The sequence below is a fragment of the Spea bombifrons genome, chromosome 8 (genome assembly GCF_027358695.1).
Source record: "Spea bombifrons isolate aSpeBom1 chromosome 8, aSpeBom1.2.pri, whole genome shotgun sequence".
Taxonomy (NCBI): Eukaryota; Metazoa; Chordata; class Amphibia; order Anura; family Pelobatidae; genus Spea; species Spea bombifrons.
Window position 1 is genome coordinate 42583791 of NC_071094.1, and position 13586 is coordinate 42597376.

General features: G+C 47.7%; 1 protein-coding gene across 2 annotated transcripts; it reads left to right on the top strand.

Annotated features, from left to right (window-relative positions):
• The first annotated feature begins 145 nt into the window (after positions 1-145).
• Positions 146-7461, top strand: AGPAT1 (1-acylglycerol-3-phosphate O-acyltransferase 1). 2 transcript variants are annotated; one of them, XM_053472464.1, is made up of 9 exons: positions 146-172; positions 948-996; positions 3301-3465; positions 4565-4754; positions 5121-5254; positions 5699-5874; positions 6174-6269; positions 6425-6497; positions 6877-7461. In XM_053472464.1, the coding sequence occupies exons 3-9, from the start codon at positions 3414-3416 to the stop codon at positions 7032-7034; spliced, it is 879 nt and encodes a 292-aa protein (XP_053328439.1). In that variant the 5' UTR covers positions 146-172; positions 948-996; positions 3301-3413; the 3' UTR covers positions 7035-7461. The 2 variants fall into 2 exon arrangements, with proteins under 2 accessions (XP_053328439.1, XP_053328438.1); XM_053472463.1 differs by lacking the exon at positions 146-172 and having other exon boundaries at positions 842-996.
• Positions 7462-13586: the final 6125 nt, after the last annotated feature.

Consider the following 13586-nt stretch of genomic DNA (forward strand, 5'->3'; position numbering starts at 1 on the left):
TGGGTCTTGGGGGGGGTAACTGGCTGCTGTGACCCCCTCTCTACCAGTTAGTACCGGGTTAATGATCGTTCTGTTACATCAGGGCTGGACCGTTACATCAGCATCACAGGGAGGGGTGTGAGAGAGGAGGAGGAGGAGGAAAGAGAGGGTGGGGAGAGCGTCTGGGAGAGAGGTAAGGGGCATGGATGGGGCAAGAGAAAGCAACTGGTGGGGACAGGAAAGGTGGGGGGGGTAATTGCTGGGGATGGTGGGGGCAATGGGGTAAAATAGATTAGGAGAAGGAAGGGGCAGATAAGTAATTGCAGGGAGGCGGTAGGGAGGTAAAGGGAAAGAGTCACTGAGGGAGAGGGGGCAGAGTAGTTGATGGAGTGGGGGTGTGGAGGGAAAAGTTACTTTCAAGGAAAAAAGGAGGGAGTGAGAAATATATATTTTTCGGGGGGTGGGGCAGGGGTGCAGTAGGGGCAGTTACAATGTTGGGGATGGGGAGAGAACAGGGGCTTTGGATCTGATTGACAGGGGAGGGTGACTGTGTGAGGCAGGGGGATAATTGGTATGGAAGACCCCCCCAGAGGGGTATTTGTAAAAGGAAAACGGGGGTGTGTGTAGATCAGGGGGCAGGGGCAATACTGGGAAGGGGTATTTAATCTGGCGGGAGAAGATGTTTAAAGCCTGGGGGGGTCAGAGGCAGAAGTGATGGGACAGGCTGAAATTTAAAGGGACAGTAAAGTGGGAGGGGCTTAGGTGGATTGGAGGAGGGGGGGAGAGGAGGAAGTGGATGGCCATTCAGAGGAAGGGGAAGCCGGGAGCAGAGAAAGGACTGCTCCTCATATTGCCAGACACACACATACCCCTGAGAGGGGTCGCACTCCCTCCCTGGAGGCGGGGTATGTAGGGTACAATGTGTCACAATCTGCCCCCCTCCAATCATCTCTCTTCTTCCATCCCAGAATTTGCTGATACATAACAGGAAGGCAGGAGCTGGGACCCTCTGCACAGGTGAGTCTCTGACATGTATGTTACACGCGATGCACGCCTGTCTCCGCTGTGATGGGGAATCTCACTGATTCACTAGTAACCCTTTCAGTGACTGTGCAGAGCTTACTCCCTGGCACCGAAGGGTTAAGTGACCTATATTGATTAAAGCAGTTCTAAGGCACTTAGAAAAATCAAAATGAATGGAATATTTAAATTTCTATATATATATCTGTGTGTGTGTGTATATGTGTGTGTATATAGCTATATATAATATATATGTGTGTGTGTCCTTGTGACCGTGTGTCCCTGTTTGTCATGAAAGGGTTAATAGCGTATGTATTCCTACACGTACACATGGAATGCATGGAGATAGCGTGGGTTTATTGTCATAACTTGGGGCAATTTGTGTTTAATCTGTGCCAGTGGGGTGAGAGTCACTGGCACCGGGAGGGTTAAATCAAGTAAGAAATGATTGTGATAATGTGATTCTTTAAAGCCTTTGGTCTCTGTTTTTATATATAATGTCATCTTATGGAAAACACATTTTATTATATATATATTTTATTATATACACACACATATATTATATTTTATTATTTTTATATATATTATATACACACACGTATTATATTTTATTATATATATATATATTATATACACACATATATTATCTATTATATACACGCACATGTATTATATTTTATTATATATATATTATAGTTTATTATATACACGCACATGTATTACATTTTATTATATATATATATTATATACACACACATGTATTATATTTTATTATATATATATATTATATACACACATATATTATATTATATTTTATTATTATATACACGCACTCCTCTCAGCCTGGGAGTCGGTGAATCCAGTTATTTGTCTTAAGGCTATATATTTTTTACACGGGTTGTCGAGACGTTGGTTTATTAAGTAAACAGGAAGCGGCTCTGGGGCCATCTGGCTCTTTTTTTCTGCCGTTTGGTTGAACTTGGTGATTTTGATGCGGCTATACCGTGTTTGTTGAAGCAGCTGTGTGGAGAGCGCTGGGATAACGACACGGAGCAGCGGCTTAGCGGCCGGGATGTTTGTCGGGGAGGAATGACACGCGGGAGTTGGAGGTGACGCAGGCTGGGGTGGCTTGTTGGGGGGGTAGTGGCTGAGGGTAATAGGATCCTGGAGATGAGAAACACAGAATGTGCCGGCAGATCGGCCCCATTTGGCCCCCCTGTCTAGTTACCCGTTTCTCCTGCTGTAAAGACTCAGTCGTTGGTCTCGTCTTAGGTTCAGGAGCCGTATGTCTATCCCATGCATGTTTAATACCCTCACTGTATTACCCTGTACCACTTCTGCTGGGAGGCTGTGCCATGTAGCTACCACCCTCTAATAATGACAGATGAGGGGTTGTTATATGGATAGAGCTGTTGTATCTGATGACTCTGGGATGATGATTACGTTGGCTGTGTAATTATACAAGAACGTTACGGTAAGATTACGTGTAGCAAAGGGGAGAACATGGATTTTTTTTAAGTGGTCTTATCACCATGGTAACTCATGGTCGTCGTATCGATAAGGCAGCCTTTTCAGACTCTGCACTTAATACAGCGTTCAGAGCATCGGTCCCAGCGAACGGCCGAAACTTTGCCGCGAATCATTCTTTAGTCATGTAAACTTTTTTCCCCGGGAACACTTATCATGTTATGCAAACGCAGGCTCTGATAGGCTGTTGCCATAGAAACGGAAAAATAGCTGTTTGATTTGTATAATTGAACCTTCAGAGGAAGGTCACAGATCTGCTGCGGAGCGTCTGCGAGACGCACCAGCGAACGCCTTGGATGTTTTGTGTAAGTGGGACGGCATCTTTAACTTTGTGCCGGCTTGGAGGAGAAGAGAGATGGGGAAAAAACGAGAGACGGGAATCTAACGCTAGAGGGTCCGAGGCTGAGATGAAAGGAAGTTTACTGAGAGGGTAGTAGATAAGTGGAACAGCCACCCAGTAGAAGTGGCAAGAGCTGGTTGAAGGTTGATATCCTGCCTGCTCTCAGCAAGACTTCTGTGGGGTCTTTTGAGACCCCTCCCCGGGCGCATGCACAGAAAGCTATCCCAAAGGGATCTCTTTCATGCCATTGGTCGGCTTCATCACGGAGCCAATCAGATGGCTGACAATGTGACCGCGGAGGGGGCATTGCACTGCAGCCCTGGAGCTGCAGCTCCTCCTTAAGGTAAGTTATTTATTTGCGTGACATACAAAGAGCTTTTACGCGCAGGCTTCGTTTGTGAGACTTATGTGACGCCGGGCTGTCTCTTTAACAGAGAGCGAGGAGCCGATCCTTTGCTGCTTTCCACGGCACTCTGCGAGACGCTCTGCAGGCGGTAGACCCAACGCCCTTACCTGACCTCCTCAGGTGTCCTGCTGAACTTGTGTGATGTCATCAAATGTCGTGAAAGCAACTTCTCCATTGGCCAGTGCTGTGACAGGTAAGCCAATAGCGGGTCGCAGAGACTGTCCGTGGTCTCGCCGTGTCTTATGGTGTCGGTGGCTGCGCATGTTCTGCTGAACCCACACACGCTAAGGGTGGCCGCGGTCCGTGGTAGAGCTCCACTGGAGGGCGCAACAGAGGAGTTGAGGAGCGGCTGTGTTTGCAGCGAGTCACTGGAGGGGGCAGAATGTGTAGACCCCCCCCCCCCCCCCGGTGTAGAGTACGGTGAGGTTATGTAGTCGGCGGAAGGACAAGGTGAGAACGTCGTATAATCTCACGGGGAGGAGAGCCCGAGCGAGATCACGAGATAACGGCGAGTTACTCACGGCTCCGATAACGGCTTTATCTGCGATCACACCCCAGGTGGAGCGGCACACGGCAAACACCTCGACACAACCCCCGCGTGTGCGCGGCCGTCATACAACACGCTGCTTTATACGAGCGCGCGCCAACAAATGTATCCCGCTGTCATCATAAATCCTAGAAATTTTAATGTTATTTATTAAGTAAATTAATTATTTTATAACGCAAGTTTCTGGCCGAGGCGGCCATCGCTTTATTTCCCCCCCCCGTGGATCTTCTGGTTGGTTCTTCTCGGTGGGTTTTAGCCAATCGGAACTCAGCTTTGATTATAAATGTCGGTTCTGCTTGTTTTGCTGGTTGGGTTCTTGGTCGTTTTCTGCCAATCAGAATTCAGCCTCGGTGTTTAAATGTCCCAGGGAGGGGGGCCTACAGGATGCCGAGGAGCGGGGCACGGAGATCGCATGCAAACTAAACTATGGGGGAAAAAACGTGGAAAAAAAGTGTGTACAAAGGGCAGAAATAATTGGAATTTGTGCAGTTTGTGCAATTTGAGATTCCGATGACTCTGAGACGTCTCGGTGAACTCTGCCCAGACTCTGTCCGCTGTCACACTACGGCGTTCCTCTGTCACAGGTAATCCCAGGTTCTATAGGGGCTTTCTTGTATCCCGTTATGGATTCTATAGGTAGAACCGTTTCTTAGGGGGTCCTTGCTTCTGCGACACTCCGTTCTACGGCCAGTAGGGTTCCTGGTCCAGGTTCTTCACCCTCTCGTTCTCCCCTCTCTCTCCGTAGGTGCGATGGAGCTGTCTGTGGCTCAGTGGCTTCTTGTGGTCTGTCTCGTGGCTTTTCCCCTCCTGTACGAATGGAGCGTGACCTTCAAGTACTTCTGCAAGATGGCGTTCTACAACGGCTGGATCCTCACTCTGGCCATCTTGGCCATCCCTATCTGCGCAGTGAGGGGACGGAACGTGGAGAACATGAAGTGAGTCGCCCCTCGCCGACCCCGTCTTTCCTAACCCCCGGGTTCGGCTCCGGATTCTCTCTCTTTTGGCCGCTGTGACCCCGCGGTCCCAACGCTGTGAAGTCTCCGGGCCCGTTGTGAACAGGAGATATACGGAGCCTCGGCGTAGATACAAATCTCAGTTCTGCCAACCTGGCCGGCCTCCACGTAAATATAATTAAAACAAAAGAAGGCCCCAGCGGCAGGGACTAAAGATAAATGATTGGCCCGATACGCGCCTCTAGGATCCAACATCACCAATGATTCATGTTTTGGGGGTAAATATATATATATATTTTTTAAGAATGGGGATAAAAATGACAAGTTTATGTTATTGCTCCTCTCCAGAGTTCTCCGATTTATGCTTCTGCACATCAAATATCTGTACGGGATCAAGATCGAAGTCCGAGGCTGGGAGAATTTCAACATTAAGGAGCCGTACGTCGTCGTGTCAAACCACCAAAGCTCGCTGGATCTGCTGGGTGAGAGGAAGGAACACCGGGGCGGTGCGAAGGGGCGATGGAGGAGACGGGTCGGGGGAGGAGAATTGGGGGCAAGAGAGACGGGGAGAGAAGCAGTGTGGGATAATGCGATTGGGCAAAGTCGGGATTTGGGTTGAGTTGAGTTGGAGTTGGGCTGGAGTTGGGACCGGTTTGGGGTTGCTTAGAAATTGAAAGGAAGACGAACCAAGGAGAAGACTTTCGAGGCGATGAGATGATGAATAGTAGAAGTTTTAGGGTGTTGGTAGGAAGGACCAATAATTGGGCGGCTGGACGGATATTAAGAGTTCGGGGGGGAATATGGTCTTTGTAAGAGAGATGGGGGGCAGTCTAGATGGGGCAAATGGTTCTTACCCGCTGTCACGTTCTATGTTCTGGAAAACGCAGAAAGAACTAACTCTGAATCCTCCTTCTGCTCTTTCCAAGGGATGATGGAGATCCTGCCGGGCCGCTGCGTGCCCATTGCCAAGCGGGAGCTGATGTACGCGGGCACGGCTGGCCTGGCGTGTTGGCTGGCGGGCGTCATTTTTATCAACCGGAAGAAGACGGACGACGCCATCAGCGTCATGACGGAGGCAGCTGAGACCATGCTAAAAGAGGACGTGAGAGACGGGGAGCTGGGACACTGGGTGGTACGGGGGGAGCTGGTTAGGGAGTTCATGATGCAGGCGGAGGTGGCTTAGACTTTCAAACAAGTTAGTAAACAACATAATAATAATAATAAGAATATTAACAGAAGGGGTGTCTCTTTTTGGGGATATGCGTGATATAAAAATTAAAATTGTTGAAGAGAGATGAGGAAGGAAGGGTCGGGCGAGTAAGTAGTTTGGATCGAGATTCATGATGTCATTGAGTCTGGCGTTTTCCGCTAACACGTCTGTTTCTCTGCCCCGTGCCCCAGGTGCGAGTTTGGGTTTTCCCTGAAGGCACCCGGAATCACAGCGGGTCTCTGCTGCCGTTTAAGCGGGGAGCGTTCCACCTGGCGGTGCAGGCCCAGGTACGTGAATTAGCGCATACATTGTTCTTGGATTTGTATGGAAAGAACCGTTTGTTGTCTGTTCTCCGCGTCACGCCGTCTGTCTGTCCGTTCTCCATCATCGTTCGTTTCTCGTGGTCCCTCACGGAATTATCTCATTCTTCTCCTCGCCGCAGGTCCCCGTTATTCCGGTTGTCATGTCTTCCTATAAGGATTTCTACTGTAAGAAAGAGAGAAGGTTTACTACAGGTGAGGTTCTTTCCTCTGGGTTCTGTGGATGGTGGAGGGAGCGGCTGCCATCAGCACAGGTGGATGTGGCCCGTGTAAGCTTCTGGTTTCTGTTTCGGGGTATTTTTTGTGTCTTCCGGGTATGACGGGTCGCCGTGTCTTCCGGGTATGACGGGTCGCCGTGTCTTCCGGGTATGACGGGTCGCCGTGTCTTCCGGGTATGACGGGTCGCCGTGTCTTCCGGGTATGACGGGTCGCCGTGTCTTCCGGGTATGACGGGTCGCCGTGTCTTCCGGGTATGACGGGTCACGTGTCTTCCGGGTATGACGGGTTGCCGTGTCTTCCGGGTATGAAGGCTCTCTCTATTCATTGGTGTCGCTTACACGTTTTTTGCTTTCAGGGCAGTGCACGGTGCAGATCCTCCCAGGAGTTCCCACCCGTGGATTGTCTTCTGATGATGTCCCTGAACTTGCCGACGAAGTACGAGGCTTGATGCTCGATGCCTTCTCGCAATTTTCGACTGAGCGCCCGGGGAAGGAACCTGGAGGGGGGCATTGACCTTCCCCTTCCATCATTCTTTCCAACCACCCTGGGCAAGGGATTCCCCCCCCCATGGAAGACATAGAGGAGCAGGGGGGACCCTTGAAGCTAAACTGAGATTCATGGCCTTTGATGGAAGAGAACTTACAAATGATCCCTGAGAAAAGAGGGGGAAAGCACGACCTTTAACAGAGAAGAGGGAAAGAGAGAGAACCTCGAGTCCTCCATGGAAAGAGAGACGACCCCCCCCCCATCCCTGCCCCTATAGAGGCCAAAATTAGAAATAAAATAACCCGGTTCAGACCGAGATGATTAGAGGCCAACCTAGAGAGATGGGAAAATAATTAAAACAAGCGCAGTGTCTTGATCTAGATGGTTAAGGAGGATCGATAGCGGGAGGAGGAACGTGAAGGGGCGAGAGAACCTTGAGAATCCAAAGAGAGAATTTAATCAATAACGGGACGGAGAAGCGGAACGGGATCGAGAGGGGTAGATACAGGGTAATGAGGGGCGTTAAGATTACTTATTTAATTACCCGTAGAAAAAATAATAATTTAGGGCCAACCCTGGAGATCCTGCCGGGTAGATGACCCAATTCATAGCACTTATTCAAATTTATTCTAGAGGATTGTAGAAGTTCAGGTCCCCGCCGAGCAGAAGAAAGCGGACCAAAGAGGGGACGTCCTTAAGCGTTAAAGCGCTCTCAATGGCGGAAAAGGAAATATTTATTGGATGCTTTAATGCCATATTTAATTATTATAAACTTATTTCATGCTGCCCCCCCCAGCCTCTGTTTCTGCCAATTTGTTCTCTCTTTTCCATGTCGTCTCTCTCTTTCTCTCTCTCTCGCGCTCTCTTTCGCTCGTAACAGATCCCTGGCCAACGAAGGAGGGGAGGGCAGACCTTTGGACTATAGTATAGTGATCGTCCGACGTAAATGCCTTCTTCACCCCTCCACCTCCACAATGACATAACGGCAAGGAGGTTCCGGACAAGAACCGCGGAGCTGCTCGGCCAAAACGTGGCCTCCTCTCCCGGACTCCGTGAAAGACGCCTTTCCGTTAACCATGTCCTCGAGCTCCATGCGCTTCACCACTGCTGACCCGCAAACTTGCCCCGTCTCCCCCCAGTCCTTGTCTCGTGGCCTGAAGAAATAGCCTTGTTTCGTTACGCTCCGCTCTTCGTAACCGGACTCCCCTCTCCCGCCCGCCTCGTTCAGCAGGGTGTGGAGCTGTAAATGTGCCAATGTATTTGTAGTTATCGATTGGGGGGGTGTTTAAAGAAGGTGGTCTCGTGGGTATGACGTGGGATGGGGTGTCGCGTGGGCTGGAGGGGGCAAATAAATCTCCTGTCCTGTAAATGTGAAATTTAGCGTTGCACGCAGTTTTCCGGGTCAATTTATGTTGTCGGTCTGGTTTTCGAACGCGTTGGCCGCGCGCCCCGTAGCTTTTGGATGGGTGTGTGAAGGTTGAGTGGCTTGAATGGCAGCTTGCGATGTCTGCGTACAGTTAAAGCGACCATTCATGCGTCATAAGCCTGTAGAAAAACCTGAAAAATTCAAGAAAAAAACTAAAAAAAAGGTCTGTGTATCGTGGTCGTTTTGCCTTTATTTTTTTTTATCATTTTTTTCTTAATTTTTTTCATTTGTTTACCCCCTTTTTACGTGGATCAGTTGCTGCGTGACTTTTTTTTTTCCGCACCGCATCGAAGGCAGTTGCGTTGGGCGTCGAGGCCGGGGTAGGAAACGTTTTCTTTCATCTTAAATCAGTTCTGAACATGTTTCAAACTTTTAAAAAGTAGCAAAATAAGCAGCCAATCAGCTGGGAGAAGCAGGGTGCATGCTGGGAAGAAGCTTCAGTAACCGGGCGTTATTCTGAAACGAGGGCGCGAGCCGCGGGTTTACGAAATAAAGGATTACATCTCGGCTGTACCTGTAGGCGGTGATGTATTTAGCTGGGGGGCCGAAACCAAAAACCCCCAGCATAACAAGGCCGGTGGGGGAGATCAAAGAAAGGGAACGGGGGGGGGGGATTGTTTATTGCCCTCCGGTGCTGCACCAAAGGGACTGCCTGAGGTTTTCCTGCTCAGGCCTTAATCAGTCGTTGGTCTCGTCTTAGATTCAGGAGCCGTATGTCTATCCCATGCATGTTTAATACCCTCGCTGTATTACCCTCTACCACTTCTGCTGGGAGGCTGTTCCACTCATCTATTACCCTCTTGGCAAAGTAAAAATATTTTGTGTTATGTTCCTTAGAATAAAGGGAGTAAAATCCCCACATTTTACATCTGATCCTGGGGCGGGATACGAAAAGGAAACCTCTATTGCTGTAGGGTGTCCCTGCCGGCCCCTGTGTGCCACTAACCCTGCCGTAACCAGATCCCTGACGCTTTTACGGAGTAAACAAGATCCCGTCTAGACTGAATGTCCTCATACATCTTGTTTGTGTTAAAAGATCCGCATGCGATTCTTATAAGTATGAAACAGCAACCTGATTCGTCAGGATTATTTACCTTAACCTGGGCACAATCGGACCACAGAGCAGTAGGGGAGCTGCAGCTTCTCCCCAAGTAACTTATTTGTTTTTAAAGAATGCGTGTAAAAGTATCTTAATACGCACTTATCGTCATTTAAAGTCATGGTGTAACTGGACCAGCCGGGGAGATCAGAAATCTCTCTTGGACACCTGGGGGGGGCATGAGCTCCCAAGATGGCAATCTGCCCCCACCTCACCGACCGCTGCCGCCAGGACCTCAGGATCAACTGTGCATGCGCAGCACATTCTCGCTTTCAGATGGAAAAGGTTGGAAGCATGGTGGGCTTATGAGAGCCTCGCCTGTGAGCCGAGCTGCCGGGGCGAGAAACGTTTTCCCTTCGCTGTCCCTTTAAAGAATGCGTCTCAAATTTTTGAAAAACGTGGAAAAATGTTACATTTAAATCCCCCACCAGAGGGCGCTGTTTACCTTTTCTCATCAAGAGCGGGTGAGCCGGCCCATTGATTCCGCTCGCTGGATTGGCTACCGGCAGAGGAAATTGTTATTAATTATTTTCGTTCATTTATTCGAATACCGCCATAATATTCCATAGCGATGTACAATATCACTGTCTATAAAATATAGAGTGTGTAAAATGTTATCTGCCATCCTTTGTGCTAAGGAAGGGTTAATAAGAAATATATGTTTATATTAATCGTAAATATATAAATATACATACCACAAAAGTTTGGGGTCACTGAGCTGTTTCCATGGAAAACAAGGAAATTTCTGTCTGTAACAGAATTACAAAAGGGTTTCTAACGATCCATTAGCCTTAATGCTAATGTTTAAACTTGGATGAACGAACACAACATGCCATTGGAACACAGGAGTGATGGGAGTGATAAAGGGCCATTGGAACACAGGAGTGATGGGAGTGATAAAGGGCCATTGGAACACAGGAGTGATGGGAGTGATAAAGGGCCATTGGAACATAGGAGTGATGGGAGTGATAAAGGGCCATTGGAACATAGGAGTGATGGGAGTGATAAAGGGCCATTGGAACACAGGAGTGATGGGAGTGATAAAGGGCCATTGGAACACAGGAGTGATGGGAGTGATAAAGGGCCACTGGAACACAGGAGTGATGGGAGTGATAAAGGGCCACTGGAACACAGGAGTGATGGGAGTGATAAAGGGCCATTGGAACATAGGAGTGATGGGAGTGATAAAGGGCCATTGGAACACAGGAGTGATGGGAGTGATAAAGGGCCATTGGAACACAGGAGTGATGGGAGTGATAAAGGGCCACTGGAACACAGGAGTGATGGGAGTGATAAAGGGCCACATTGGAACACAGGAGTGATGGGAGTGATAAAGGGCCATTGGAACACAGGAGTGATGGGAGTGATAAAGGGCCATTGGAACACAGGAGTGATGGGAGTGATAAAGGGCCTCTGTACGCCTATGAAGAGATTCCATTAAAAGTCCATCAGCCGTTTCTAGCTACAATAGTCATTTACAGCATTAACCCCGTCTGCGCTGGATTTCTGATCCATTTTATGTTATTTTAATGGACAAAATTAGCTTTTCTTTCAAAAAACAAGGAAAGTGACCCCAAACTTTCAGACGGCAGTGTATATATGTGTGTGTGTGGATATATTATTTATTAACTGTTTTCTTAAGAAATAACTGTTCTTTTCATGGGCTGCATCTGACTGCAGTAAGGATACTCTGCGGTGTGTGGGTTTCCCGGCCATAAGGTCATTTCCATTTTCTTTACATCGGTCTGTCCCTCATAGGCTTTAGAAACATAGAACAGGTCCGTTCGGCCTCCGTGTAGTTGCCCGTTTCTCCTGCTGTAAAGACTCAGACCTTAATCAGTCGTTGGTCTTGTCTTAGATTCAGGAGCTGTATGTCTATCCTATGCATGTTTAATACCCTCACTGTATTACCCTCTACCACTTCTGCTGGGAGGCTGCTCCACTTATCTACCACCTTTAATATGGTAGTGATATGGAAGGTTTATGTAACTTTATGCAATGAGTTGGATTTTTGTTTAATTGTTGCTTTTTTTATCCTTTGGGGTGTTCACCGATGAAATCATAGTGCAGCTGGCCAGCTTCCTTTTGGTGTTTTCTCAAGATTATTCTAAGGAAGGTGGAGTCGGAGGAAACTCGCCAATGTATTGTGACATCACGTGAACCACGGAAAATTTGCCCCTGTGCATTCTTGCTTGGGGTGTCCATATATGCCAGGACTGACCCCCGCCGAAACCAAAATTCCAGGAGATTATAATAAATTTATAATAAAATAATAAACTTAGAATGAACACGGAAGGGTCACCCCCATCACCCGGGGGCTAAAGATCTCAAATCACCCGTAAATGAATAAAACGGGGCAGCAGAGGGTGTATTTGGGGCGAGATCCTGGCACGGCCTCTTAAAGGAAGGGAGGAGTAAGTCGGACCGAATCGAGAGTTTCTTCTTATCTGTAATTAGCAGATGGAAGCAGAATAAAGGAAAAGAGGGCGGAAAAAGTAAATACGCCGGCCGGAATACGGAGAGAATAAAATATATAATAATTACAATAAATAGACGGCGGGAGGTAGAATGGAACCGAAAAAATAATCTTATAAAAAATCTACAAAACGTAGACAAGAAAAAGAATCGATGCAGAAAACGGAGGCAACAATTTATTCAGATTAATTAAATGGAATTATATATGTAGAAAAATATTTAAAAATATATATATAGTAATATAAAATGTCATATTATATATATATTATATATCATATTATATATTATATAGTTATATATATATATATATATATTATTTAAAAGGACCGTAAATATTTAAAGCATAGATGGAGCCGGGGAAAAATTATCATTCTGGAAACATATTTCAGAAAGCAATGGGGAGAAAGAATGCGTAAAAAGTGATATAATACGCAGGTTCAGGGTGAAAAGAGGAAGTGCTTTGGGAAGCGGCGCATGCACAGGAAGTGTACTGAAGTATGCTTCCTGCTTTCAGGAGATACAGAGGAATTCATTCATCAATCTGCATGCAGTGAAAGGGATCCGAGCTAAACAAACAGCGATATTCATTAAAACGCGGGGGCCCGAGCAGGCGTTAAACACACGGAACACAGCGCAGAGGGGATCAGGGCCTGTAACTAATAAGGAACATAGGCAGCCGTCTGGCGCACGGAGCTGGGGCCGGGGGCCACCGTCAGATCATTGTCTGGAGAGCAAGAAATCCAAGGGCCGGCTCTGGGGGGGATAAAATCATTTGAATAACTGAATATTAAATCACATTCTACTCGGAGCCCTGGGGGTTAATTCACTAAAATAGGAGTTTGTATGGATGCGACGTGACGGGCCGGGCTAATCGTATAGTTACGTCGGTGGGGTTTTTAGACCAAACTCTGTGTTATTCTGGACTCTTGTGCAGCAGAAACTCCCCAGGGAAGTCCCTCCGTGACGCGGAGAGAGGGTCTGAGTTACGACGTCTCGTTTCCCGCTCGATACCGACAATTAACAGACTCGAGAAAACCGTCGGCCTCTTTCATGCTTATCTCCAGGCCGCCGGCTATAAATCAGGATTATCTGGAATTGTTTTTTTATATCCTTTATATCGTTTTATTGACTGATATCTGACGGACCGGCGATTGGATTTGACACGCGAGGTAATACGATGCAAGAAAACCGAGAACTTGGACTCCAACTCGCTGGGGGGGGGTCGTATAATTCAGTGCCCCCCCAATCATCAGTTCCATCGAAACGACTTCCCTTGTTTATATATCTCTTGCTTTGTTTGGTTTTTATGCATGGTCAGCGGTGTGATCCTCGAAAGCCTGTAGTGGATGAAGACTGTCTTTCTGGGAAGTCCAAAGGGCCGTCGGCCAAAAACCCCGGCAAACAAGAATTATTTAATGTTCGACTGCGTGGCCGTGGTGACCGACATACCCTTCACACCGTGTTTAGCTGTAATGCTTCATGAAGATATTAATGGGTTGGCTTTGCTGGGTCGCCTCGCATGTAAGTTTTGAACATAGAATCTGCCGGCAGATCGGCCCCATTCAGCCCACCTAGTCGC